A 26,041-nucleotide genomic window follows, 5' to 3' on the forward strand; every position below is an offset into this window, starting at 1 on the left:
ATATTATATATATATTAGAAATATATATACTGTATTTATAAAAAAATAATAAAATTTTTAATTATAAATATATATTAATTTCATGTAATGTCGTGTACCCGAACGCTAAATACAAAATTGGTCATACTACATCTTGGTCATACTACATCTTTGTCATGTACTTTATTTTTGTGTGTTAAATAAACACAAAATACGAAACCCCAAATGCAAACACAAATCCTACATTTTCATATCGTGCTCGTGCCATGTTTTGGTATCGCGTGGAAATTTTTTGGGGCATGATATATGCTTTGATTTTATTTAAAATGTGATCATTCCGTCAAGAAAATGATTAATTAACTTGGGGCACAAGTATAGAAACAAATTTGGAGATTTCGAACATTTTAAAACTATGGAATTAAGTAGTTTATAAATTTTCGTGAGAAAAGTTTGTGTGATTTTCCTATAGGGAATTATTATAACAATCAACGCAATTGTGAATATAAAATTTACATTATATAGAAAAAATGATTTAAAAATATAGTATTTACATAACTGATGTATGATGATATGAAATTATGAATAAACAATCCCAGGAAAATTCCTCATGAAAAAGCCTCCTACTACAGTCGCACTAAATACTACTAATACATCCGAGAATTCATTGCCATAGCCAAGTTCCCAACTCTTAATCCAACTTTACTAACACAAGCTTCTCTGCAAAAATAAGAACCATTTTTGACCGGTACAGCCACAAATCCAACCGCTCTCGTCTTCTCCGATATCTCGTGATCAGAGCCTGACCCCTCCTTTTCAGGAAATTCACCTGTACTTCTTGTGTAACTAGAGGTGAACCATTTGGCTTGCATGTAAGCGTGACGTCTCCATGGTGGCACGTGCATTTCATGCTTTTTCATACATTTCTTGATTGCTCTGCACATCAGTCTCACAATCTGCTCCAGCATTTCAACTTTTCCAACGAAAATCGGAGGAAGAATTTGGAGTAATGAGGCGTATCCGTTTGTTGACCTTCCCAATTCGAACTCACTGGCAATTGAAACCTCCACGATGTAACGCTTTCCAGCTACATTCACATCAATGTATTCGTATTCCCCGGGTTGTAATTGTGCTGTTTTTCCCCACTTTGATTTGCACAGACCTGCAAGTAGTAGATAATTTTACAACTTGTAACTACCAATGGAAAAAGAAACCGATATGTATTAAAAAATAAATCTAATTTTAAAACTGGACATGTAAAAGGGGAATGAGAGTAACACGGGATAAGATTAAAAAAAACAAGTTTACAAAAAAGAAGAATATAAAAATAATTAAAGCAATAATCTAATAATCTATGAATGTATTGATAATTTTTCATGCGCGTGTGCCAAGGAATCGATAGACTTACCGGCGTCAGAACCACTTTGACGTAAAATAATCATCAACCTGCGCTTCAACTCCGGCGAAGATCTATCAGCTCCTACACCACGGCACGCTAATTCAACTTGTTCCTGAATTTGAAGCTTCACATGATCATCCTCCTCGTCACATTTTCGATGCAAAAATCCACGTAACAAATCCGCACAATTTCCCCAATAATCCCCGCCTTCATTTTCATCGCTATTAACATCTAATAATGCACACTCATTCTTATTTATTTCTTCTCCATCAATAAAAGAGTCCACAAGATCCGACAAATCCGTAAAACTCTCCGGCACCGGCGATCGCTCCTTAGCCGCTATGTCGAAAGCTTCCGCCACTCTCTTGAATCGAACAGCGGCTTTTGCCATTTTTATTTTCGAAATCGAGACTTAACTTGAATGCAATTAACAAGAGATTTATAAGTGTTTGTGTAGTATGTTGCAATCATGGAGATAAAGTGTTCACATACTCAACTGTATATTTAACCATTGATGGAGGAGCTTCTATTCTGTCAAAATATGACGACACATTTTGTATGGGCTGCTAATAATTAGGTGGTGAATTTATAAGGGGGACATTATTACTTTTTCTAACTGTTTTAAATTTTTTAAGGATAATTCAGTGGATATACTACTTCACTTTAGTATATGCTGAGCATATATGTTGGAAATGCGGGGTAATTATTATTTTAGAGATAATAAGATTTGTATTTTTAAAAAAGGATAATATATCTATTGATAATTATATTTTTATGGAATTTATTTAATTTTCTCATTATTATAATTTAGTGGATATACCCCTTTACTTTTAGCATATGGAGAGCATATATATGTTTCATTTTTTATTTCTAAAGAATTTGGCATGAGGAATAAATATTCGATATAAATATTATAGTTGTGAAAAAATGAAATTTAATTTAATGGTTATTATTCTAAATATCATTTTTTAGTTTCATATTAATATTTTAGAAGTTAAATATCTGAGGTGAATTTTCCTACTATTATATGAAACATTTGAGTTTTGAAGTATATAAAACTTCTAATAATTGAAACAAATTATCAAATATAAAAAACAAAAATGAATGAAAACGAAAGGAGTATGAGATTTACGATACTTGCTGGGGATGGAGATGCATGATAGAGTGACTTTTACACGTGACAAAAAGAGACCAACACACTTTTGCATGCGACAGGATATGCTGAGAATCGAGGACGCAAGTGTTTCTATGGCGTCCGCTTTCATTGAATCTTGATCTTTTAGTATATCTTGGAGAAATTATTAAAAATATTACTTTTTTTAGTTCATTTACAATTTTATGATTTTTTTAAAAAGATTGTACAATTATGATTTGCGGTAAAAAATAAATACAAATGTAACCTTTTAAAACAAATACTGAAATTTATTGGTTACGATTGAAATTGCATTTGGTTGTAAGGCTTGTTAAGTCATATTTTTACAAAAATAATTGAAAAATCATCCTTTTGTAGACTAAAATTAATAGAAATCATATTTTTCTTAAAAAAATTCAAAAAAATATATTTTTTTTGAAAAAACCTCTATTTTTTTATTACTGCGTAAGTTTTACTAGTGCAAATTGAGGCTATATAGTGTATCTAGACCATGTTCTTGGCAATGAATGCCGAAATGTTATATTTTTTTCCGATATATACTTTTGATTAAAAATAAATAAAATATGTAAGTTATTTGTCATATTAGCTAGCATTTATAACATAATATTTTATTAAATAACAAATGACTTTATAATATATATGATATTGTGGTGTGATGTATCAAATATTCACACCGTAATTGCTGCTTAAAATTAAAAATCGTATTTTATGGTATGATGCAGGAGTGGTTTATCCGGTTTGGACTAGGGCCGTACATGGGTTGGGTTGGCCGAATTGGCCGGGTTGGAGACGTTTTTACAATCCGACCCAACTAGATCAGTTTGAAATTTTTAACCCAATTCATAAATTATAAATTCGTAACTCAACCCTACCCGTCGTACATCGGTTTGAATTGAGTTGGGTCGGTTTGACTGGGTTAAATGATTTTATAAAAAAAGTTTCAATATTATAAATATCGCTAACTTTGAAATTATAAATAGAATATAATGTGCATAACTTATAATTATAATAATTATGTTTAAATTGGATTAACATTGTAATTTTAATAATGTATGTCACATCCTAAATTATAATATAAATCATATCTTAAATCATAAGATATTGGCGGTGAGAAAAAAAAGATTATACATAACTCATTTAATATATTTTAGTAGTAAAAAAAAATCTAAGAAGATGTATAGATATGTATAAATTAAAAAAATTAAATGAAATTAAGAGTGACATATTAATAAATCGGATTGGGTTGGGTTAGAATAAAAATATTTGTACCATGTAATTAATCCATTTACATTCGGATTGAGTACGTAAAAAACTATCTATTATTCGATCTGCATTGGGTCGAATTTTCCGGATTAGAAAAAAGGCTGGGTTGGACTTATTTGATCGCTTTAACAACTCATGTGCGTTGTTATCTTCATGGTGTATGTCTCAATATTAACAAATAATATGCATTTATTCATCAGTATTCATGTGATATGGCCATAACAACACAATAAATATAAAAATTCATAAATTTAACGTATTTTGATAGACTTTCACTTTCTAAAAGTGATAAAATATCATGTATTTACGATAACTGCGTCAATTAAAATGGGTCAAAATCATAAATTTTTAGTGATTATCATGTGTTAGTATACACACATACCTGGAAAACGTGTATGGATTTGTAAAAACAAACCGAAATTTATGATCAAAATCTGAATCATATAATTCAATAATTACATGAAATTCAAATTAAATTGATTTGAAAAAAATAAACTGAAATTCATGGAATCAAGCTTTGAATCATATAAACCAACAATTACCGGAAACCAAATTAAACCGATCCGAAAATGACTCGAACCGAAAATAATTCAAAATAATATATCTGATTATAATTGGAACCGAACAAAATTGAATAATATCTGAACCGAATATGACCCGAAATAAGCAAAATTTATACTTAAAAGTATTTTATGATTATGATAACATGGTTATTTAATCATAATTTTTTGTAAAAATACATTATATTATTTTAAAAATACTACATTTAATAAAAATAATTTTTTTCAAGTCTTACAAATTAAAAAAATGAATAAATTATGATTCAAAAATATCCGAACCGAATTTTGACCGATTTTAATCCGAATTTCATCCGTTTTTAATTAAAATTAAACCCGACTGAATTTATATCTGATCCGATCCGAAAAATATACTTTATATTTTAATTTCAAAATAAATCCGATCCAAAATTGATCCTACATTGATTCAGTTTCTCGAATGGACAAACCTTCTATTTATAAATGCGAATATAGTTTATGAGAACGTATCAATGAACATCAAGTCATTTTCTTCTTTTTTTAAGAAATGTAATTTGGTACAAGTATATCAGTGTTTTTACACTGCAAGTGAGAATACTTTATATTAAATGTCGTAAAAAAAGTAAAAATAATAAGTGTGTACGTTTTCTTTGAGTGAATACTGTTTTCTATAAAATATAATGATAAATATATTTTTCTTCAAAACAATACCAAAAAAATTAATTTATATTACCCGTGAACATAAAAATATAATTAGAACACTCCAGAATATAAATAACAAAGAAAGTTAAACATGAGCACTGACCTAAGACTAAATTCAATAGCTTAAAATGGATCGACTTCACCCAACTATGCTCGTATACAATTATACCCGGCATATGGCGTCTTTACCTTCCCCGCTCCTTTTACGTCTTTGGTTCGAAAATCTCCTTTTACATCGTGGGTTCGAAAATCGTTAAAAACAGGTGATGTTACTGGTATAATTGATAAAAAAATAAAACATAATATGATTGAGAATTATATTTCTAGGATCCTTAGAACATCTCCAAGGCTGTTGCCCAGTAATAATACAATTATTTAGGGGTTGAATACAATTGTATAAACGTTTCAAACAAGTATAAAAATATAACAGTTCTTTATATTTCTGATAAAAACTGTTACAAATTTTCTCAAGAAATTAATATTCTTGAGAGCTGTTAGGTCGTACAATACTCGAGTTAATCACTATGTGATGACCTAAACTGTGTTTATATAATACACAGCTGCTACAAATCAGTCTACGATATGAATTATCAATTAATAACAGAAAGTGATACATATCTTTAACTGAATATACAAAGTCCTATCACTCAGAACGAACATATATCCATCCCTCAAAATAAGGAACAGAATCAATCTTCACAACAAATTGCCTTCAGATGCTGATGTTCTGCAGATACTAATGATGCATCAAATCCCGATGGCACATCAAATACTAAAGACATATAAAACAGTCAGATCCTGAGCTGCTCCTGATCATTGAGAATCAGCATGTAACAATCTCCCTTATCTATGCTTAATGTAATGAAGCACAAATTCCATTCTCAATGATGCCAAAACCCATTACAAAATGTACAAGGAATAAGGCTTACTTCAGTATTCTGAGACAACTGACAGTTGTTTCCAGAAATTTGTTCAACCTTTCTTCCTCCTTATCTTGAAGGACTTTGAGCTTTTTCTTCAACTCTTTCTTTTCTTCAGTATCTTCCCCAAGCTGATAAATGGCTGATCTTGATTTAGAGATCGAACTCTTAGTTATTTCAAGATCACCAATCAACATAAAGCTTAAGCTAACATCTTCATGATAAGGACTGAAAGATAACTGGGGATTGTTGAGAAAAACTTTTAGAACTGCAGCTCCCTTTTTCATCTTCATTTCTTGACCAGTATAAGTTCTGTACATAAGAACATAATCACCATTGTATTTTTCTTCTTTGTTTATGGCTCTTCTTCTGATACCCTCAAGTATCATAGAAGACCAGTTTCTGGTGATATTGTCCTCAACGCTAAGAAGATAGTGAATATATTTCAACTCTGTCACAGTCTTCATCAAGAGTTGCTGCAATGTAAAGCTTTTCACTTTACCATCTCTCAAGAAGTACAAAATCTCTTTTCTGACATCCCCAAGATTTATCTTCCTATATACAATCTTTACAGCTTCAACCTTCTCAAGATATGAAGGAGTAATTCTTTCACCAAGATTGTCAGTCAGAATATCTGTATCCAGTAAATCAGACCTCAGAGTTTCCATTCCAGAATGACCAATACCTCCTCTAGTACGAGTTTTGATAAACTTTAGCTTTTCATTATGTTCCACCCAAGAAGGTTTCTTGATGGACTTATCAATATTCTCTTATTCTGAAATAAAATCCTTTAGTCCTGCTAACACAAATTCAATATGCTTGAATCCTTTACGATAACTAAATGAATAAACATCTTTCCATCTTTTATTTTTCTTGCTGAGAGAAGCATACCCTGTAGATAAATCATGGTTGATTTAGAATTCCCTCTTATTTTCTCTCACAACTTTCTCCTTGAATTTAGAATTCTTTGCTCATAGTCACTGCATGCTTGATCAGTTCTCCTTCTGTCAATTCTTTCTTGTTCATCAAGAATTGATTCATCCAATACTTTGATCACCTTTTCATCAGTGTCAAAATCAGCTATCAGATTCACAGTATCAGGATTTGCTTTTTCCTCAGGTTTTATGTCTGCTTCAAGAGACACATTTGCATTAGTTATATCAACTTGAGCAATGTCAGCGGTTGATTTCTTCTTTCTTTAGACAATCATCTCTTCAGTATCCTCAGCTTCTTCTTTTAAATCATGTCCTTGTACAGGAACAAAACCTTCTCTGAATAGAATATTCAGAAATGCAGAGTCAATTGCAGACACTTGACTTGAATTAGAAATTCTTCATCTTCTTCCTCTAGCTTTTGTAGCTCTTCCACCTCTTTTTCCTCTTCCTTTAGAGGTGTTTGCTTCAGCTTCAATTTGAGCCATTAACTCCTTCTGTTGCATAACTGCCTCTTCAGTTGTTAGATCAGGAAATTCTTCAGTTATCAATCCAAGAGCACTCCTGGCATTCTTTTGCTCAAACCTTTTATCTTTGTAGTACAGAACAATCTCTTCACCTGTTTCCTTGTGTCTGTAAGGAAAGAATAACCCATTAGCATCTGCTAAGTTAGAGATTGTAACATCACCAGTTTCAGAAGTATTAGCATTAGTCTTGTGTTTAACTTCATGAGCACCAGTAGACTTTCCTTGTCCTGAAGAACTGGATCTTTTAGAATGTTGAGGTTGTTGAGCAATAGGAGCAATTTGAATATTTGCAACCGGATTTTTATCACCATCATCATCAGTATCTTTATCTTTCAACGGAATAGAGTCAGGTGTACATTTTGTGACAGCTATCTTCTCCCCCTTTTTGGCATCAGTATTTGAAAGAAGAGAAAATATAGCATCCAATTTATCAGCCATTGAAGTTACTATATCTTCTAAGGAAGAAAATCAAGTATCCATGTTTTGTTGAGATTGAACCACGGCTTTGATAGCCATCCTCACACATACGAGGTCAGCCGAAGTAAGTGGATTGATCATAAATGAATCAATCTTGTTCTGTAAACTAGTATGAGATTTCTTCATATCAGCAAGTTCAGAGAGAATTCCTTTCACAGAGATGGTTGTTAGATATATTTGTGATGTCATGTCTAATATGTTGTGTTTAGTTTTAGAACTTAATATCAGGACTTATTGGAAATCAGAACTTACTGAAGTCAGAACTTATATAAGAACTTATGGCCGTCAGGATTTATATCAGGACTTAAGTGCGGATACTTCAGATAAGGAAAGCAACTGATTAATAGGAAATGATCGTGACTAAAACAATAGAAGATATACATGAAGAGTTAGAATACTAGAAGACTTGTAGAAGATAATATCTGATTGATATATTTTAGGAAACATAATTATATTCCATATCAATTAGAAGATATCTTGTAACTGTGTACTATATAAACACAGCTTAGGGTTTACACTATAAGTGTTATCATTCACGAGGAAGATTATACATTGTAACCTAGCAGCTCTTAGTGATATTGTTCATCACTGAGAGAGAACAAATGTTCTATTGTAACAGAGTTTATTATATTGGATATACTTGATTACTGTTACATACTTGTGTTTGAAATCGATTTGATTGTATAAACACTATATTCAACCCCCTTCTATAGTGTTGTGTGACCTAACAATGGTAGAGGCCTTAAGATGCGATTTAAGTTCAGGCTTTTGAAGTCCATCATAGGCCCTGTGAACATGTTGCATACTAACAGCTGAGGAGATAGAAGTATGTGCATCTCTCCATGCAAAATCCCATTCAGTCTTTCGAAAATGCTTAGCATCAGCATTGTAATAAGAAGGATCAGTATTGAAATGTGAAGAAGAACCAACATTGGACTTCTTAGATGCATCAATAGCAGTCTTAAGTTGAGTTGTGTCAGAATCATCATGATCACTATCTTCATCAGAATCAGAGCTAGAAAGACCCTCAGAAGAGTTCACAGAGCTAGGCAGAATTGCTTTGCCTTTAAGAGGATCCTTAACAATAAGTGTCTGGTCCTGATGAGATCCTGAAATATAAAACAAAGTAATACCTAAATATCTCTTTTCTTTTCAAGTGATCTCATCACTTCTCACACAATATATTACTTTTAAGAGTAATATGTTTCTCACATAAGAAAGTATATAAGCAAAGAAAAAACTTATAAATTTTTTTTCTCAAAACTACCTCTCCTTTTGCCAATACAGGAGACTGCCACTCAAATTTTAATTTTCTCACATAGTATTTTCACACAGTCTCACAGAAAAGTACATTCACACATTTTGCAAAGAAATAAGAGATGACTGAGAGGAGTAGTATGCTTGTCATATGAATAGAGATAACCTCAAACAAGAGATATTTATAATCATACAAACATGAGGAACAACAAAGGAAAATAAGCAATAGCTGAAGGTGAATCCTCAAGGGGAAGTGATGATAGTGGAGGAACAAACAACGCATCAGGATGCTTCAATAAGCTAGTTAGCAATAAAGAATCATCAGTAGAAGCTGCTTGAATGGATAGTTGATCAACATCATGATTTATTTTAGCATCAGGATTTGATTTGTCAGGAGAATGAACTAGGCCAGCATCAGTACTTTGAACTGATGGTTCTTATGAGGCCTGAGGAATATGAGTTGCTTCAGCAAGAATTGGCGAAGGTTCTTGTGTACTATCCTCAAATATCAGGTCATTAATAACTGCATCCACCTTTGACAATACATCTTGTTAGGAATATGTTGTGTACTTGATGATAAGCTAAACAAAACACATTAGTAGATTTAACTTAATGAATTTTGTAGCACCCGACGGATGATCAATTATAGTCCCGACGGATGATTCAATATAGTCCCGATGGATGACTAATTGATATCCACCGGGTGACTAGCTTATGTAACAATAAGTAATGTAGCACATTTCTAAAAACAACTTTGTGTAGATTCTGTAGTAGCATATGAGTCATGTTGACTACTAGTAGATATGCAGAATAGGTTGATTAATTGTAAATATTAGATGTCTTGTAATTCTGCATAAATGAAATAGAGTCAAGTGTCAAATAGGTACCCGACGGATGATCAACAAAGCTACCCGACGGATGATCAACAAGGCTACCCGACGGATAACAAGAATGTACCCGACGGATAACAAGAATGTACCCGACGGATGATCAATTCAAATATCTGTTGACAGTGACAACACAGTCACATGCATTGGGTGTTTGCAAAAGGAATGTGGCAGCCTGTTTAGCAGGAAAATGAGAACAAAGAAGCATTACCATTTCCATGCTATTATGAAGATATTCAAATATGCTGGAATAGAGTAGTGAAGCAGCATGGAGATAGACTTGATAGGTTTTGTTTTATTATCCTGTTTTATTACCATGTAAACTTGGTGATATATAAACCAAGTGTAGATAGTAGAACAAATAACTAAGCAAACACATTTTAGAAGAGAAATAGAAAATGCTGTAACTGTTAAGAATTTCTCTGTAGTTTGTTTGTTCACTTGTAAAAGCAGTTGTGAGCTATTCAATCTTCACAGGGTTCTCTCGATATATATTTATATATATCTCTGGTGGATACATTCAAATCCACCAGAAAGTTTTAAAGACCAGTATTTTTATTACTTGTGTTTTGATTTATATAATTATTTTATTCCGCACTTTGCAAATCAAACACTTATATAATATTGAGTTAGAACAGTTTTAAAAATCTCAAAAAGAAGCCAGAATTACATTCAACCCCCCTTCTGTAATTCATGTTGTATTGTTAGGGAATAACAATTGGAATCAGAGCAAGCTCTTGAAGTACAAAAAGTTTAAAGATCACAACAAACAGCAAGATGAACAAGAAGGATGCTGGAGTTAAGATTCCGTTTCTGGACAAAGACAATTATCACCAATGGAAGGTGAAGATGCACCTACATCTTCTTTCTCAAGATGAGGCCTATGTGGATTGCATAGAGAGAGGTCCTCATGTACCAATGAGAGCTGCAACAGGGAATGAACCATCTGTTCCCAAGCCTAGGCATGAATGGTCAGATCCTGATATTGAGCAAGTTAGGAAAGACAAGAAGGCCATGAATATATTGTTCAATGGAGTTGATGGTGATATGTTTGACAACATCATTAACTGCAAAACAGCCAAGGAGGTTTGGGACACAATTCAGATTATCTGTGATGGTACTGAGCAAGTAAGGGAGAATAAGATTCAACTGCTAATTCAGCAATATGAGCACTTTCATTATGAAGATAGTGAGTCTCTCACTGACATCTTTAGTAGATTTCAAAAACTACTAAATGCTCTGAAATTGCATGGAAGAGTCTATCAGACAAAAGACTTCAATCTCAAGTTCCTTAGATCTCTTCCAAAGGAGTGGAAACTGTAACGTCCGGGAAATATTATATAATTATTTTTATCAATAAATAATTATTATGTGAATTTTGGTGAATTACCTGATGATTGATATTAATATTTGGGTGTTTATTTATGATAAAATTAGGATATTTTAATCTTTAATTATCCAGAATAAAATATAGATAGTTTTGGTATTTTTCTGGTAATTATTGGAGTGTTATGTGATTTTATAAGGATTTATAGAATCAATAATGATTATTTTACGTGATTTTAAAATTACTTTTTAGATACCGAAATCGTCCTACTTCAACCGTTTTTACGTTTTTGCGCCGAAAACTCCTTCCTAACCTAATCTGATAATTCTGAACACTTTCGGTGTTTTGACTTTTCCGATCCGGGTACGGTTTGACCTGTACGAGTCTCGGCGTGAAATTTTCAATACGCTAATCATTTTATATATCGATAAAAATTCGTATTCTCAAAAGGCGAGACATTATTACCTTATTTTCGTATTAAGTATTTTATAGGAAGCTCTGTTTTGATAATTATCCAAATTTGGTATTAAAATCGTATCGTCTTTTTAGTTACTTAGCGGTTAAGTAACCTATTTTCAGATCCGATATATAAATATAATTATCGAATTATTAAATGAATAAAATATGTGATGGTTCCGTCAGCTATGTGTTGCCGTATTATTAATTATTTGTGATTTGTTGGATGTGGAGATTAATTTTGTAATGAATTATCGAGTTGTATGAACTTAATTCATTTTTAAAAGTGATTTTATTGAATATTTATATTTATAAATGCTAAAATTGTTTAAAAAATTATTTTGGTTATCCTATAATTTTATCTATTATTTTTAGGAATTTATAAAATTTAGAAATCAGTATTTTATTGAATAATTATTTTTAAATGATTTTCTCATTTAATTTAATTGTAAAATCAATATTTAATTTCAGAATGCTTTAGAAATTATAAAAATTTAATTTTATTAAGTTTGAAATATTTCGAGAATTTTAAAATTATTTCAGAAATATTCTGGATTTTATTAAATCGCACGTGTAACTGTTAAACTCTAAAATACGGGTCTAATGTGCGATTTGAAAATGTTTTCAAAATGTTATTTTATTAATTATAAATATTTGAATATTTTAAGAAATATTTAGAATTATTTTTGAATTATTTTATATTTCCGATAAATCTCTGCACACGATATGTAATGATAAATTCGCGATTGCTGTTCGAAACAGGATACAACGAAAATAAAATAAGAAAACAAAGAAAAAAAATATTTAGAATAAAATCCCTGACCCCCGATTTCCCCACCCCCATTTCAGTTGACTCTCTCACAATTCTCACGCTCTCTCTCTCGTTCTCTCAAATCTCTCCGGACTCTCTCTCTCTCTCTCTCTCTCTCTCTCTCTCTCTCTCTCTCTCTCTCTCTCTCTATTTTCTCTCTGTCATCTCTCTCTCCTAACTCTCTTTTCTCTTTTCTCTTTTCTTTCTTATTTCTTTTCTTCTGTTTCTCTGCTGGTTCCTCTGCCCGGTTGCTTTGTTCCGCCGCGGTGGTTTATTCCGGCTGGTTTCAGGGCCTTACCTTTCAGGTGAGTTGCCGCCTCTTTGGGGCTGGTAGCTCCGATTCTTGCATGTATACACCTATATCTATATGTGTGTATATGTTTACAGTGTTCGTGTGTGTGCATTTTTATGTGTGTGAGTGGTGTGTGTGCGTGTGTGAATCCTCTGTGTGTGTGCGCGTGTTTACGGCTGCTGTTGTTGCAATTTTGTTGGCCACCTGTAAATTTTCCGGTGACCCTGCCTGAGTCCTCTTTGGCTTCGATGATGTTGCTTTATACAGTGTTTTTTGAATTGATTAAATTTTCTAATTTTAATTCTGCAGGTACAATTGATTAATATTTTGTGATTTAAGTAAATTCGTGCGGGATTATAATAATTAATCATTGGAATTCGTATGGAAACCAGATTTTATCGGGCACCGACGAATTTTACCGCCGTCGGCGATGAGCCTCGGCAAGCCGACGGTGGGCGATGATGATTTTTATCTGGGTCCTACATTTATTAATTAAATAAAATTAGTTCGGTAAAAATTAATTGCGAAACGAAAAATACAAACAAAAATATAAAAGTATGGATAATAATAATAAATAATTGAAGTTGCGCTGGTGTTTGGGATTGTAAGTTGGATTGGTTGTTGTTGTTGATTGTGATTGATTTGACGTCGGGATGTTCGACGGGTAGGCCGATAAACAAAGGAGACGCTGCCCGATTTTCGGGAAATTAATTCCGAAAAATACGGGGACGTACCATGTAATTATCGGAGACATCGAACGGGAAAATATAATTACATTATACGAACCCAAATTACGTGTCGTGACAAAAATATTTTACGAATAATTGATCACCCTATTTTCCAAAACGACGAGTGTATGTACTTTCCGAAAATAAACACCGAACCAAGTTTCAAAGATGTGAACCATAATTGCTATGTGTATTTAAATAATACATATAAATATAAGTTGGATTATGAAATTGTACGGGTATAATAGGATAGTGATGTGATGTTAAGCGAAGCGATTATCTGAATTAGGGTATTTTAACCCTGCAGGTCGTAGTCGGAAGACCAGGATTTGACGTTGGACTAGGAGTGATCTAGCGATTAGATGCTGAGATTAACGAAGTTCCAATCGAAGGGCCTGAGTGTTGGGATCGTATCCAGAATGGGATAATAGTTTGACGATAAGGCCGAACGTTTAAGTCGAACCAAAGTCAACTAGTAATAGCAATTAAAGCTTATTGAGGCAAGTATTCCCGAACTTTCTTTTAAAATACTGCAATTATTTATTCATTCCTATTCTAAGTTCAGAATAGTTAACTGTTTTATATTTCGCTGCAATTAATCTGATTATGCATGATCCTTTTATTCTTGTTCCTATAATTCGATTGCTCTCTTGAGCAAATACCCATTCTTTCGGGTTATTTGCGAACCCTGAATTGGGATGTTTTGAATTCAAAATGATTTGACATCAAAACATTCTACGGGCTGGATGATTATTGTGAGGACCTGTGATGAGCTGGATCCTATGGGCCGGGAATGGACCGACCCTTGGGCGATGATGCCTAGGTACCTGAATGGATCTATACGGTTGGGTATAGATCTACACTGTATCCTGACTAATCAGTAGGGTATGAGTGTGAACTAGTGTCCAGTCTAATTTGTTGTTGATCGCCATTAACGGCATTCTCTCTCGAAAGATTTTATGATTCCAAAACCGGACAAAATCCTGATTCAGGAGATGAATCGGGGAATCGCTTGTCATTTTTGGATTTTTAGTTAAAGGTTGGGGATAACCAACATTTATTCGCTCAACTCACTGAAATAAATAGAATTATTTAAAATTGTTTTTAGATTTTGTCCGAAAGTTTTCCTTTTGTATTAATGCGTGAAACTCAAATTATATACTTACTGGGAATTTTTGGCTCACTCTTGCTTTGTAAATTCTTATTTCTGCCAGAAACAGATAAGGATAAAAGTGAATAGCGTTGATAGACAACAGAAGTTAGAGAAATCTCCGCTACGAGAGGTTGAAGATGTTAGAAGAATATGACAAGAGCATTAGTACAAAGGTATGTACGCTTGTATTTTAGTTGTTGTGAGTTGTAGAAGGTTAGTTTCTTGTTTCATACCATAACCTGTAAACGATCCGGATTCAAGGGGTTAATTGTTTATTATTTTATTTTATGTAAAGATTGTTTCGGGACACCAAATCTTGACCCCGGATTTGGGTTGTTACAAGTTGGCATCAGAGCTGCAGGTTATTGGTCACTGAAATAAGAATAGGTGAGAGTAAGATAGGGATGATAGGTCGTACATGATAGGAAATACCCTAGACATACTCATGTTAAGTTGAGTTGAATGCGAATTAGGGTTAGCGGGTCCGATATGGAATTGGTAAACCAGGAATGTTGAGGGAAGTGTAAGGAAAATATCGCAATATTATAAGTATATTGATCCTACAATAATGAGGAATCGACGGATCGACGGAGACTGGGTATGATACCCTACTTTTCACGTGGTTTTGAAGAAAATGCGATCGATTCTTGTGAGAATTTGTGTAAGAGAAGTTACGATTTAACTTAAAATTAGGATTAGGACGAGTCCCACGTCGGAGGCAACCAGTTGATGGAAGCTAATGAAGAACCAACGTTGCACGTTTTGAAGGCACCCCCGTTATGAGAAGATTCTTATTACTTATCGGGAGCTGCGCGAGGAATGATGTCTACCTTACTAGGTGTAGGTAAGACTAGCAAGAAGGTGCGACCTTACCTACAGAAGGAATGTCGAATTGCATGGGTGGTTGCAGGTACAACGTCAAGGACGACGATGAGAATATCAAAAATGGTACTAAATGTCAGTGTTGCGGTAGAATTGCGAATAAAATAATATATGACGGTAAATGAAGTTTCATCGACCAATAAGTGCGAGCAGAATCCAAGGAAAAGTGGAAGAAGTACCAAAGTAGAGAGACCCTTATATGGGCATTCTTTTAATTAGACATTTCATTGGTAAATCATAAAAAATAGCAAGTAACTTATATAGTAATGATGACCAAATAATTGATTTCCAAAACTTTAAAATGAGATTTTGGAAAAGATTTTATTAATCAACTTTCAGAGGAGTTTTTGCATGAAATGAGTTTTACAATTTGGTTGTCGAATTACTATTTATGTTCTTGTTATTATAAACAGAAAATGACCTAAAAAGAAGGATGGATATAGACTCAGTATTGTTAGTTCGAAGGACCAAGTAAACCCACCAGCAGGAAGAAAAGTTTTTCGTGAAAGATGAAAGTAAACTTTGTTTAATAATAATAATAATGATTGAATCAATATGTTAAAACATTATTTACCCAATTCATAAAAATTGTTAAAAATTTAACGAAATTCATGATTCGAACGGTTAGAGGGTGATTGAAAAAAAGGAAAGAATCTTCCAGATAATTGGAGAAAATCGTGTTTCTATCAACGAAATTGGGGCATTGCGTGATTGATGGTTAATTTACACAGCATGGATGAACTCGGAAGCAGTAATTATAAATTTCTTGAGAACGCGATTATAATCAAATCATTAAAACAATTATCGTGGAGGTAATTCCAGACGATATTCCGAAGTCGTAATGTGACCGCAGCTGTGAATCTTTCATTCGAATACTTCCTGAGGGCATACGTAAATGAAGCATGGACGATAATCAACATTGACATTCTTTCCTCTAATACGATAGCATATGTTCTTCTTGATTCTTGAATACACATGAGCTTCTTCTATTGATAAATCATATGAGGCGAAAACGAAAGAAGATTTATTTTATTCCTTCTGAATTATTTCTCTTCTCAAATTATTGATTCCTGATTGAGATAAACAGTGTTGTGGTATGACGCTTTATCGAAATGACGAAGAGTCGGGTGGGACGCCACCTAATCATGTGTTGTATGCCATATAGTATGAAAGACTGACCATCTTGAGTACGAATATGGTTGTCTCATTCTTCACTCATTTTTCTTCCTTTAATTTTCTGATTTACAAATTCTTCCAATCGTTTGTTGCATTGTTATTCCTTATTCCATTTTTCGATCAAAATCATATTCACAAACTCTCCTCTTGCATCGAGTCTGTTCTCTGATGATTATAAAAGAAATAGAATAGTCCCATGCGATAGGTAAAATTACGTGTCGAAGGAGGATATGATTGCAAGCCGATAAATGATGGACATTTACGAGCAATGAAGAATGGACACACCGACAACGCGGTCGTGGAAAAGATATCAAATCTGACAGTTGTTCATGTTATGAGGATCTCATCAGTATGGTAGATTATGTTAACGCGATGCACTTCAAATCAGAAGATTTCGACAAGAAATAAATCGTTAGTGAATCGTAACGAATAAATTAGTTATAAAATAAGGAAGTAAGGTGGTATGCATCAGACAAAGCGAACGAGTGTCAGAATGACAATCAAAGATTAAGGGAATTATAAACAATGATTTAGATAGGTGGTTAATACGTGAAGCATCCCTTCGTCGCGGAAAGATATTTGTCGTGAAGATTCTAGATAGAAGAAATCTTAATTGCAACCAAATTTCGAACGTGTTCTTCAAGAAATTGTGAGGTTCTCTAATCTGAGTAAATAAGTTATGATAAATTTAGCACCATAGCCGATCCAATGACGAAAGTTTGATACGGATATATAAGTGAAGATGAAATAATGGTGACTCGATTGTGAAAGCTTTTAAGAAATAATGATATAACGATTAAGTTTCCATCAGATTACGACGATAATAATGAAAACCATGCATGGTTATTAACAGATAAACAAATTAGTTAATGAAATTGAATGTGTATCGTCCAAGATAGATGATTGTTGTGACTGGTTGAAGGATGCGGCATAATTCTTAAAAGTAACTATACACAACTGGTAATGACAAGAAATAAGTTAAAAGAATCGCGAAATAAAATCCTTGAAAAACAACGGGATAAATTCATTAATGACATTTTGTAAATATTCTGAAAGAACTAAGAAAAGTATATTAATCCTTGTTAGTTCAAGACCTTAGTTTAATTCAAAAGATAGATGTTATGCTAGTTAATAGTACAAGTGCTGATCAAAATGTTACAGTTTGAGCTATAGTGAATGGATGAATTTGGTTGATAAAAGTGGATGGGTATGCTTGTGGATGCTTTGATTGATTGATGGTGTCGGCTTGAGTCCGACTGGTAGTTGTTAAAAATATGTGTATTAGTTTGATGATAAGTTAAACAAAACACTTAAGTAGGAATCCAGTGTTTGTAGCCTCAACGGATAAGACCATTCTGGCTATCCGTTGATGGAGTAGCTTTACTTAGAAATAAGTTTAGTATTGTAGCACATTTCAGTTTCTGTATTCAAGTTATAATTCTTAGATGTTGTGGGAAATTATAAGTCATGTTGACTACTAGTGGATATGCAAATAGGAGGGCTAACTGTAAATATTTCATGCCTTGTAATTTTGTATAAGTGAAGTGGTATCAACTGATAAGTTAAAGGCCTTCAACGTATAAGAAACAAAACTTCAACGGATGTCTCTAAAGCTTCAACGGATAACATCCATCAACGGATGAGTGCATCAACGGATAAAGCTTCAACTGCTAATACATCAACGGATAAAGCCATCAACGGATGAAAGCTTCAACGGATGCTAAGTTCAATAGCAGTTGACAGTGACAATTCATAAGCTGACAGAGGCACATGGGTTGATAGAGACAATTGGAATGTGGTAGCCTCTTGGAGGAATCAAGAAAATACAGCATTTCCATTCTGATGCAAACAAGGAAGTATTCAAAGATTCATAGATTATCCTAGATTGCATTGGATAGAGAAATGAAGAAGAAACATGTGAAGAATCTTTTCAATTGTATTTTATATTTTTGTCTTCACTTGTAAACTTGGTGATATATAAACCAAGTTGCAGCTAGTAATTAGAGTGTGAATTTTCCAGAGCTGTTTAGAAAAATATTGAGAGAAAATTATCTAGTTTGTACTAGGACGCAGCTATGATCAATTCTTTGAATCATAGATTTTTAGAAATAACACATCTCTGGTGGAACAACAAATCCACCAGAAATAACACATCAATTCTTTGCTTCACCTGCAACTGCAACAGCGAGCTTGGTTGGTTTGTGAGGCCCTTCCTTAATTCTATCAAGATATTCTGGATCTGTAGCTTCCAGAAACATGGTCATCCTCACCTTCCATATGGCATATTCAGATGGTCTTAGTATGGGAACTCTGATGGTTTCATACCGACTTTGAATTTGTGTCTTTAGAGGTTCTTCAGTTTTGATAGGCTTAGTTGGAGTTTCTGTGTCAGACATGATTGTGTTTGGATCTGTAACTGTATGTGCGTTAACAAATAGGCTCTGATACCACTTGTTAGGTCACACACACTGTAGAGGGGGTGAATACAGTGTATAAATACAATCAAATCGAACTTTTAATATTTCAAGTAACAGAAAACAAACTTTATTGAAACAATAAACTCTGTTACAGTATGGAACTGTTACCTCTCAGTGATGAATAATTATCACGAGAGCTGTTAGGGTTACAATGAATAATCTTCTCGAATATGATAATACTTATAGTGTAAACCCTATGTCTGTGTTTATATACTACACAATTACAAGATAATCGCTAATTGATATGGAATATAATTCTGCTTCCTAAAATATATCAATCAGATATCTTTTCTTCCAAGTATTCTATTCTTCATAGAATTCCTTCTTCATGCATATCTCTTCTTATGTTTATCTCGATCTTCTTTCCTTTAATCAGCTACTATCTTTATCTGAACATACTTCAGCACTTAAGTTCTGATATCCATCTTCTAATGATTATCTCCTGATAATATAAGTACTGATATCCTTAAGTCCTGACTTCCAGTAAGTACTGATTTATCCTGTTTAAGTAAGATCTGAAAACTAAACATAAATCATATTAGCCATAACATTATCAAATATATCTAACAATCTCCCCTAACTTGTAAATTAGCATAATATACAAGTTTAACAGATATTTGATGATGTCAAAAACATTAAGTACAAATGCATGAGAATTAGACTAGATAACTACAACTTACAGTCCTTAAAGCTTTACCAATCTTTAACTTCTGATAAAAACTTCAGTCTGTACAAATATCAGAATTTAAGCAGTTGTAGATCTTGACTTGGCTTCATCTTCTGATCTCTCTGATGTCAGGAGTTATTCTGAGATAGTTCTTCAACAAACATCTCTCAGCATATTTAAGTTCATCAATCATCCTCCTTTTAGCATCTTTAAGCTCTGCATTATCTTCACCAATTTGAAAGATTGCAGCCCTGAGATCATTAATCTTTGCTTTTCTTATATCCTGATCCAGTCTGATCAAATAAGCTTTATCAGACTCAAGATTGAATTCCACAGCCCTGTAACCCAGAAAGGTAGTTATAATCTTAGCAGTGTTGGGCTTCATTTCAACTATATCACCCTTGTGATCTCTGTACTTTGGAACATATATGCTGTCAGACTTAACAGAATAAAGCCTTTTCTGTCTCTGACTCTGATTCTTCAAATAGTTTGCAGCACTTCCTGTCAATCTGTCATTCACTTGAAGTAAGAATAGTACATGCTCCAATTCTTCAAAATACTTCAAAGGAATGACATTTTGCCTTATATGATAAACCCTACCATCTGTCATGAAGTACAACAAGATGTGTTCTTTCAAGTAGGTATGGTAAACCATTTGTACAGATTCCAGTTGATTCAATCTCTCAGGAGTTGCTCCAATACCTGGTTCACTCAAGGAAGTTGGATCATTGGTAGTGTTCTGTATTCTTCTTTCATCAGTACTTCCCAATCCAGTTTTATCTCTTGCTTCCTTTCCAGTAATACTCTTGCTTCAAAACCACTTGCAGCAGTCTTCAAAGGTTGAGTATGTTTTGCTTTAGTGAATCCTGGTAGGAGTGTCTTTGATTTATCTTCTGATATCAAGTTAACTTGAGCTATGTCAGAGGTTACTTGCTTCTTCGAAATATCAGAACTTACTGTCTCTTGACTCTGAACAACTTGAGCCATGTCAGAGGTTGTTTTAAGAACTTTTTTTGAAGTCAGGGCAAGATCATCCTTTTCATCAGTGATTTCTTCATTCTCAGGAGGCACATAAACCTTGATAGGTTCACCAACTTTTTCTTTACCCTTGGATCTTGGATCTATCTGTGGTTGTGATTTAGCCAATATTGCTTCAGTATTTATCCTTTCTTTTATCACAATGCCTTTGAGTTTTGGAAGTGTCTTTTTACCAGAAGCTTCAGATTTAGATGTGACTTTTTCTGATTTAAGTCTGGCTTCTTCTTCCATTAAACTCTCCAAGTCCATTCCTGGATTTTCCTAAAGAAATAACTGTCTTGACATTTCTTCATCAAGATCTAAAAGTTCATCAGATGTTATCCTTTTACCAGTAGCAGAACTAATTCTTTTTCCAGCATCAGAACTTGTCCTGTGACTTGTGATTTCAGCTTTTCTTGATGAGAAACCTCTACCTTGACTATGACCTCTACCCATTCCAGAGTTTCCTTGGTCATCCTTTTCATCATCCTTCCCTTTCAGTGTCTTATCAGTTTTGCATTTGGACTTAATTACTTTCTCCCCCTTTTTGGCATCAGCAGGTAATAGAAGAGAGACAAGCAATTCCACTGAGGCTTGGATTTCACTAAGTTGAGATTGCCGAGAAGCTTGATTTTTCAGAATATCATCAATCTGAGCTTGTTGTTTCTTTTGAGTCTTCTCAATATAAGCAATCCTGTCAAAGGTAGGTTGGAAGAACTTTTTCTTATCAATCTTTTGAACTTGTTCCTGTTTGATGAATTCTTCCTGAATCTTGTGTAGCTCTGCATGAGTAGTTGAATGGAGACCTTGAAGATGTTTAGTACTCAATGCAGTGACTCTAAGCCGGATTTTGAAATCATCAGTATTTAACATCTCATCAGCTTTTGTCAAGTGCTCAGCCAGATTCTTTGCAGATGGAACACAAGTAATTGAGTTCCATTCCTTAGTCCACTCCTGACCAGCAGGAGTTTCACTCCAAGGCACTGGTGCTTCTCTGGTAACAAACTTCTTAACAAGTTCAGATTTAAGAACTGTTTGTTGAGGGGCATGTCTTGAAGGACCTGCTTCATCAGTATCTGCTTGTAGAGTAGCATCACCAGTATCTCCAGCATTTGCAGCATCAGAACTTACAGAATCAGTATCTTCTGATAAAACAACAGTATGAGTAGCAATAGAGGCTTCAACATCCTCTAATTGCTGATCTGGTTCCAAATTTTATCCACAAATAAGTCAAGTAAAGAATCAGACGTTAATATCAGAACTTAGACTTATATCAGAACTTAACGGTCATCAGAACATAATCTCTTAACTCAAAAAATGAATGCCTATCTTAGTAAGTCCTCACACAAATTCTGATGTATATTCTTCAGAACATAATCATCAGAACATGCAATCAGAACTTGTCCTCAGAATTTGTGCATTATGACACAATGACTGTTCATCTAAAACAACATAGATCACCACAGTGATTTTCATCATTCATATGGAGTGGTTAGTGTGTGCATTAAGCTAAATATCAGACAAGGAGTAAAGTCTGATTCACTTCTGTACATTTTAGAAATAAGGCATAACTAAAACTTTGCTAAAGAGCTGTCATTATCCTGAAACCTACTGTTGAATGAGTTCATGCTTGAGTCCACCTCAACTATTGTGTGCTAATTTTGTGCATCTTTTTAAATTCCTTTTTACAGTGGCTTCTCAGTGTAAGTGAGTCACGACTGCTTATCAGAATTTATGCTATTATCAGAGTATTTCTCCAGTAATCATAGAGTGTGAAAAGTCACCAAGAAAATATTTTGCTTTTCTAATGCATATTTACTTAATACCAGCAATGCACTTGGGTCGTCCCTTTCACATTTTTACTCTAGATCTCAAAGGAGTACCTGATTTTAATCCATGATTATTTCCTTTTTCTTTTGATAAGAGAGGTTTACTAGCACTTAGTACATTCAACAGATTTACTAGCATCAGAACTTAACAGATGAGAAGCAATATTCTAGTTTGTGACTTAGTAATAAGATAGACCAAGTAAACTCAACTAAGCTCAATTATCAGAATTTGCTTGTGTCAATAGATTTCCACAGAAATAATTACTTCTTACATGGGATCCCTTGTTTATTGAAGACTACTAGGTCAGCATCTAGCACAGTTATCCTCATATGATTGAATAGTTACCCAAACAGACATATCACTATCAGAGTTTAGAAACATTGATCATACAACAGTCAGTACTTAAACATATTTTTCAATTAAGCACAGAATACACAAAGAAATTGAATTCTGTAAATACTGATCATAAAGTCTGATGCAACAGAACAAAACTAAGCAGATTTAGAGAAAAAACCTGAAACCATTCCAAGTTCATTTACCAATCTTGTAAAAGTAGCTTCACACAGTGGTTTTGTGAAGATATCTGCTAGTTGTTGATCTGTTGGAATAAAGTGCAATTCCACTGTACCTTCATCTAAATGTTCCCTGATGAAGTGGTACCTGATGCTGATGTGCTTTGTCATAAAGTGTTGAACTGGATTACCTGTCATAGCAATAGCACTTTGATTATCACATTAAATAGGGATTTTGAAATATGTTAACCCATAATCCAGTAACTGATTCTTCATCCAAAGAATCTGTGCACAACAGCTTCCTGCAGCAATATATTCTGCTTTTGCAGTTGATGTGGAAATTGACTTTTGTTTCTTGCTAAACCAAGAAACCAATCTGCCTCCAAGAAATTGGCAGCTTCCACTTGTGCTTTTCCTGTCAATTTTGCAACCTGCAAAATCTGCATCTGAGTAACCTATTAGTTTAAAATCTGATTCTCTGGGATACCATAATCCCAGATCAGCTGTTCCCTTAAGATATTTGAAAATTCTTTTCACAGCTATTAAGTGAGGTTCTCTTGGATCTGCTTGAAATCTTGCACAAAGACAGGTAGCATACATGTAATCGGGTCTACTAGCAGTTAGATAGAGTAGAGAGCCAATCATACCTTTGTAATCAGTAATATCTACTGTAGAGGGGGTGAATACAGTGTATAAATACAATCTTGCATTCCAAATTTCTTCAGCAAGTTTCTGGTGTACTTAGTTTGACAAATAAAAGTGCCTTCTTCATTCTGCTTGACTTGAAGGCCCATAAAATAGCTAAGTTCCCCCATCATACTCATCTGATACCTTGACTGCATCAGTTTGGAAAACTTCTTGCAAAGTCTGTCATTTGTAGACCCAAAAATGATATCATCAACATAAATCTCGACCAGAAGTAAGTCGTTTCCATGGTTGAGGTAGAACAGTGTTTTGTCTATAGTCCCTCTGTTAAATCCACTTTCCAGAAGAAACTGAGCTAAGGTCTCATACCATGCTCTAGGAGCTTGCTTAAGTCCATAAAGTGCTTTATCAAGCCTGTAGACATAATCTGGATGTTTGGAATCTACAAAGCCTGGAGGTTGTTCAACATATACTTCCTCCTCCAATTCTCCATTAAGAAAAGCACTTTTCACATCCATTTGAAAGACAGTAAACTTTTTGTTAGCAGCATAAGCCAAAAATATCCTTATGGCTTCTAACCTAGCAACTGGTGCAAATGTTTCATCATAATCAATTCTCTCTTGTTGAGAATATCCTTTTGCAACCAGCCTTGCCTTATTCCTTGTAATTATGCCATCACTGTCAGTTTTGTTTCTGAACACCCACTTTGTACCAACAACAAATCTATTCTTTGGTCTTGGTACTAGGGTCCAGACTTTGTTCCTTTCAAATTCATTTAACTCTTCCTGCATTGCTTGCACCCAATCAGCATCTTGAAGAGCTTCTTTCACTTTCTTTGGCTCGGTCCGAGAGAGAAAAGAATTGTAAAGACATTCGTTTGAAGTACCTGTTCTAGTTCTAACACCTGCATCAGGATTTCCAATTATCAAATTAGGTATATGTGATTTAGTCCACTTCCTTGCAGATGGAAGGTTTTCTCTAGAACTGGATGCTCCCCCATGATCCATGCTGTCTTCATTTTCATTTTCTGATGCTCCCCCTGAAACTATGCTCTCTGAGTTGGATTCTTCAGAATTTAGATTTTCAGAACTATCAGAACTTGGCTTATCAGAACTTGACGAATCAGAACTTGAAGAGCCAGATGTATGTTCTGATGCTTCTTGAGATGTGGTATGTTCTTGAGTATGCTCCCCCTGCATAGGTGCATCTTCCTTTGGCGTAGTCACCACAGTTTCAATAACATCAGAGTTTAATCCATCAGAGTTTACAATATCAGGACTTAGACTGTCAGGATTTTCAGTATCAGAACTTGAGTCTTCATTTTCAAATCTCAGCTGATCAATGATCAATAAAATCTTCAAGACCAGTAATTTTCTTGTCATCAAAAGAGACATTGATAGATTCCATGACCACTCTTGTTCTCAAATTATAGACTCTGAAGACTTTTGTGGAAGTGGATATCCAACAAAGATTCCTTCATCAGCTTTTAGATCAAATTTAGATAGTTGTTCAGGATGAGTCTTGAGAACAAAACACTTGCATCCAAATACATGAAAGTACTTCAGATTTGGCTTCTTTTTCTTTATCATCTCATATGGTGTTTTTCCTTGCTTGTTAATGAGTGTTGCATTTTGAGTAAAACAAGCAGTTTGCACAGCTTCAGCCCAGAAATAGGTTGGAAGCTTTGCTTCTTCAAGCATTGTACGTGCAGCTTCAATGAGAGTTCTATTCTTCCTTTCAACAACTCCATTTTGCTGTGGAGTTCCAGGAGCAGAAAATTCCTGCTTAATTTCATGGTTTTTACAGATGTCTTCCATTATCAAATTCTTGAACTCAGTGCCATTATCACTCCTTATGGTTTTCACAGAATCTTTGACCAATTTATCCAGATGTTTGACATGATCAATCAAGATAGATACAATTTCACTTTTTGTGTGCAAGAAATACACCCATGTGTATCTGGTGAACTCATCCACTATGACCAACGCATATTTCTTCTTTGCAATAGACATGACATTCACTGGACCAAATAGATCAAC

The 26,041-nt window shown here is 33.9% G+C and overlaps 1 protein-coding gene across 1 annotated transcript; it reads right to left on the bottom strand.

Annotated features, from left to right (window-relative positions):
• Positions 1–545: 545 nt before the first annotated feature.
• Positions 546–1,920, bottom strand: LOC141702247 (uncharacterized). The gene is made up of 2 exons (XM_074505938.1): positions 1,385–1,920; positions 546–1,138 (listed from the first exon to the last, which is right to left on the bottom strand). The coding sequence occupies exons 1-2, from the start codon at positions 1,764–1,766 to the stop codon at positions 624–626; spliced, it is 897 nt and encodes a 298-aa protein (XP_074362039.1). The 5' UTR covers positions 1,767–1,920; the 3' UTR covers positions 546–623.
• Between the last annotated feature and the right edge of the window lie 24,121 nt (positions 1,921–26,041).

This window comes from Apium graveolens, unplaced genomic scaffold, assembly GCF_009905375.1.
Source record: "Apium graveolens cultivar Ventura unplaced genomic scaffold, ASM990537v1 ctg4823, whole genome shotgun sequence".
In the NCBI taxonomy this organism is placed as follows: Eukaryota; Viridiplantae; Streptophyta; class Magnoliopsida; order Apiales; family Apiaceae; genus Apium; species Apium graveolens.

Excerpts from the sequence above, each read along its gene's own strand:
- LOC141702247 (XM_074505938.1), bottom strand. The coding sequence starts at position 1,766 with ATGGCAAAAGCCGCTGTTCGATTCAAGAGAGTGGCGGAAGCTTTCGAC. Across the intron at positions 1,139-1,384 it reads TCAAAGTGGTTCTGACGCCG|GTCTGTGCAAATCAAAGTGG; the intron begins GTAAGTCTATCG and ends TACTACTTGCAG.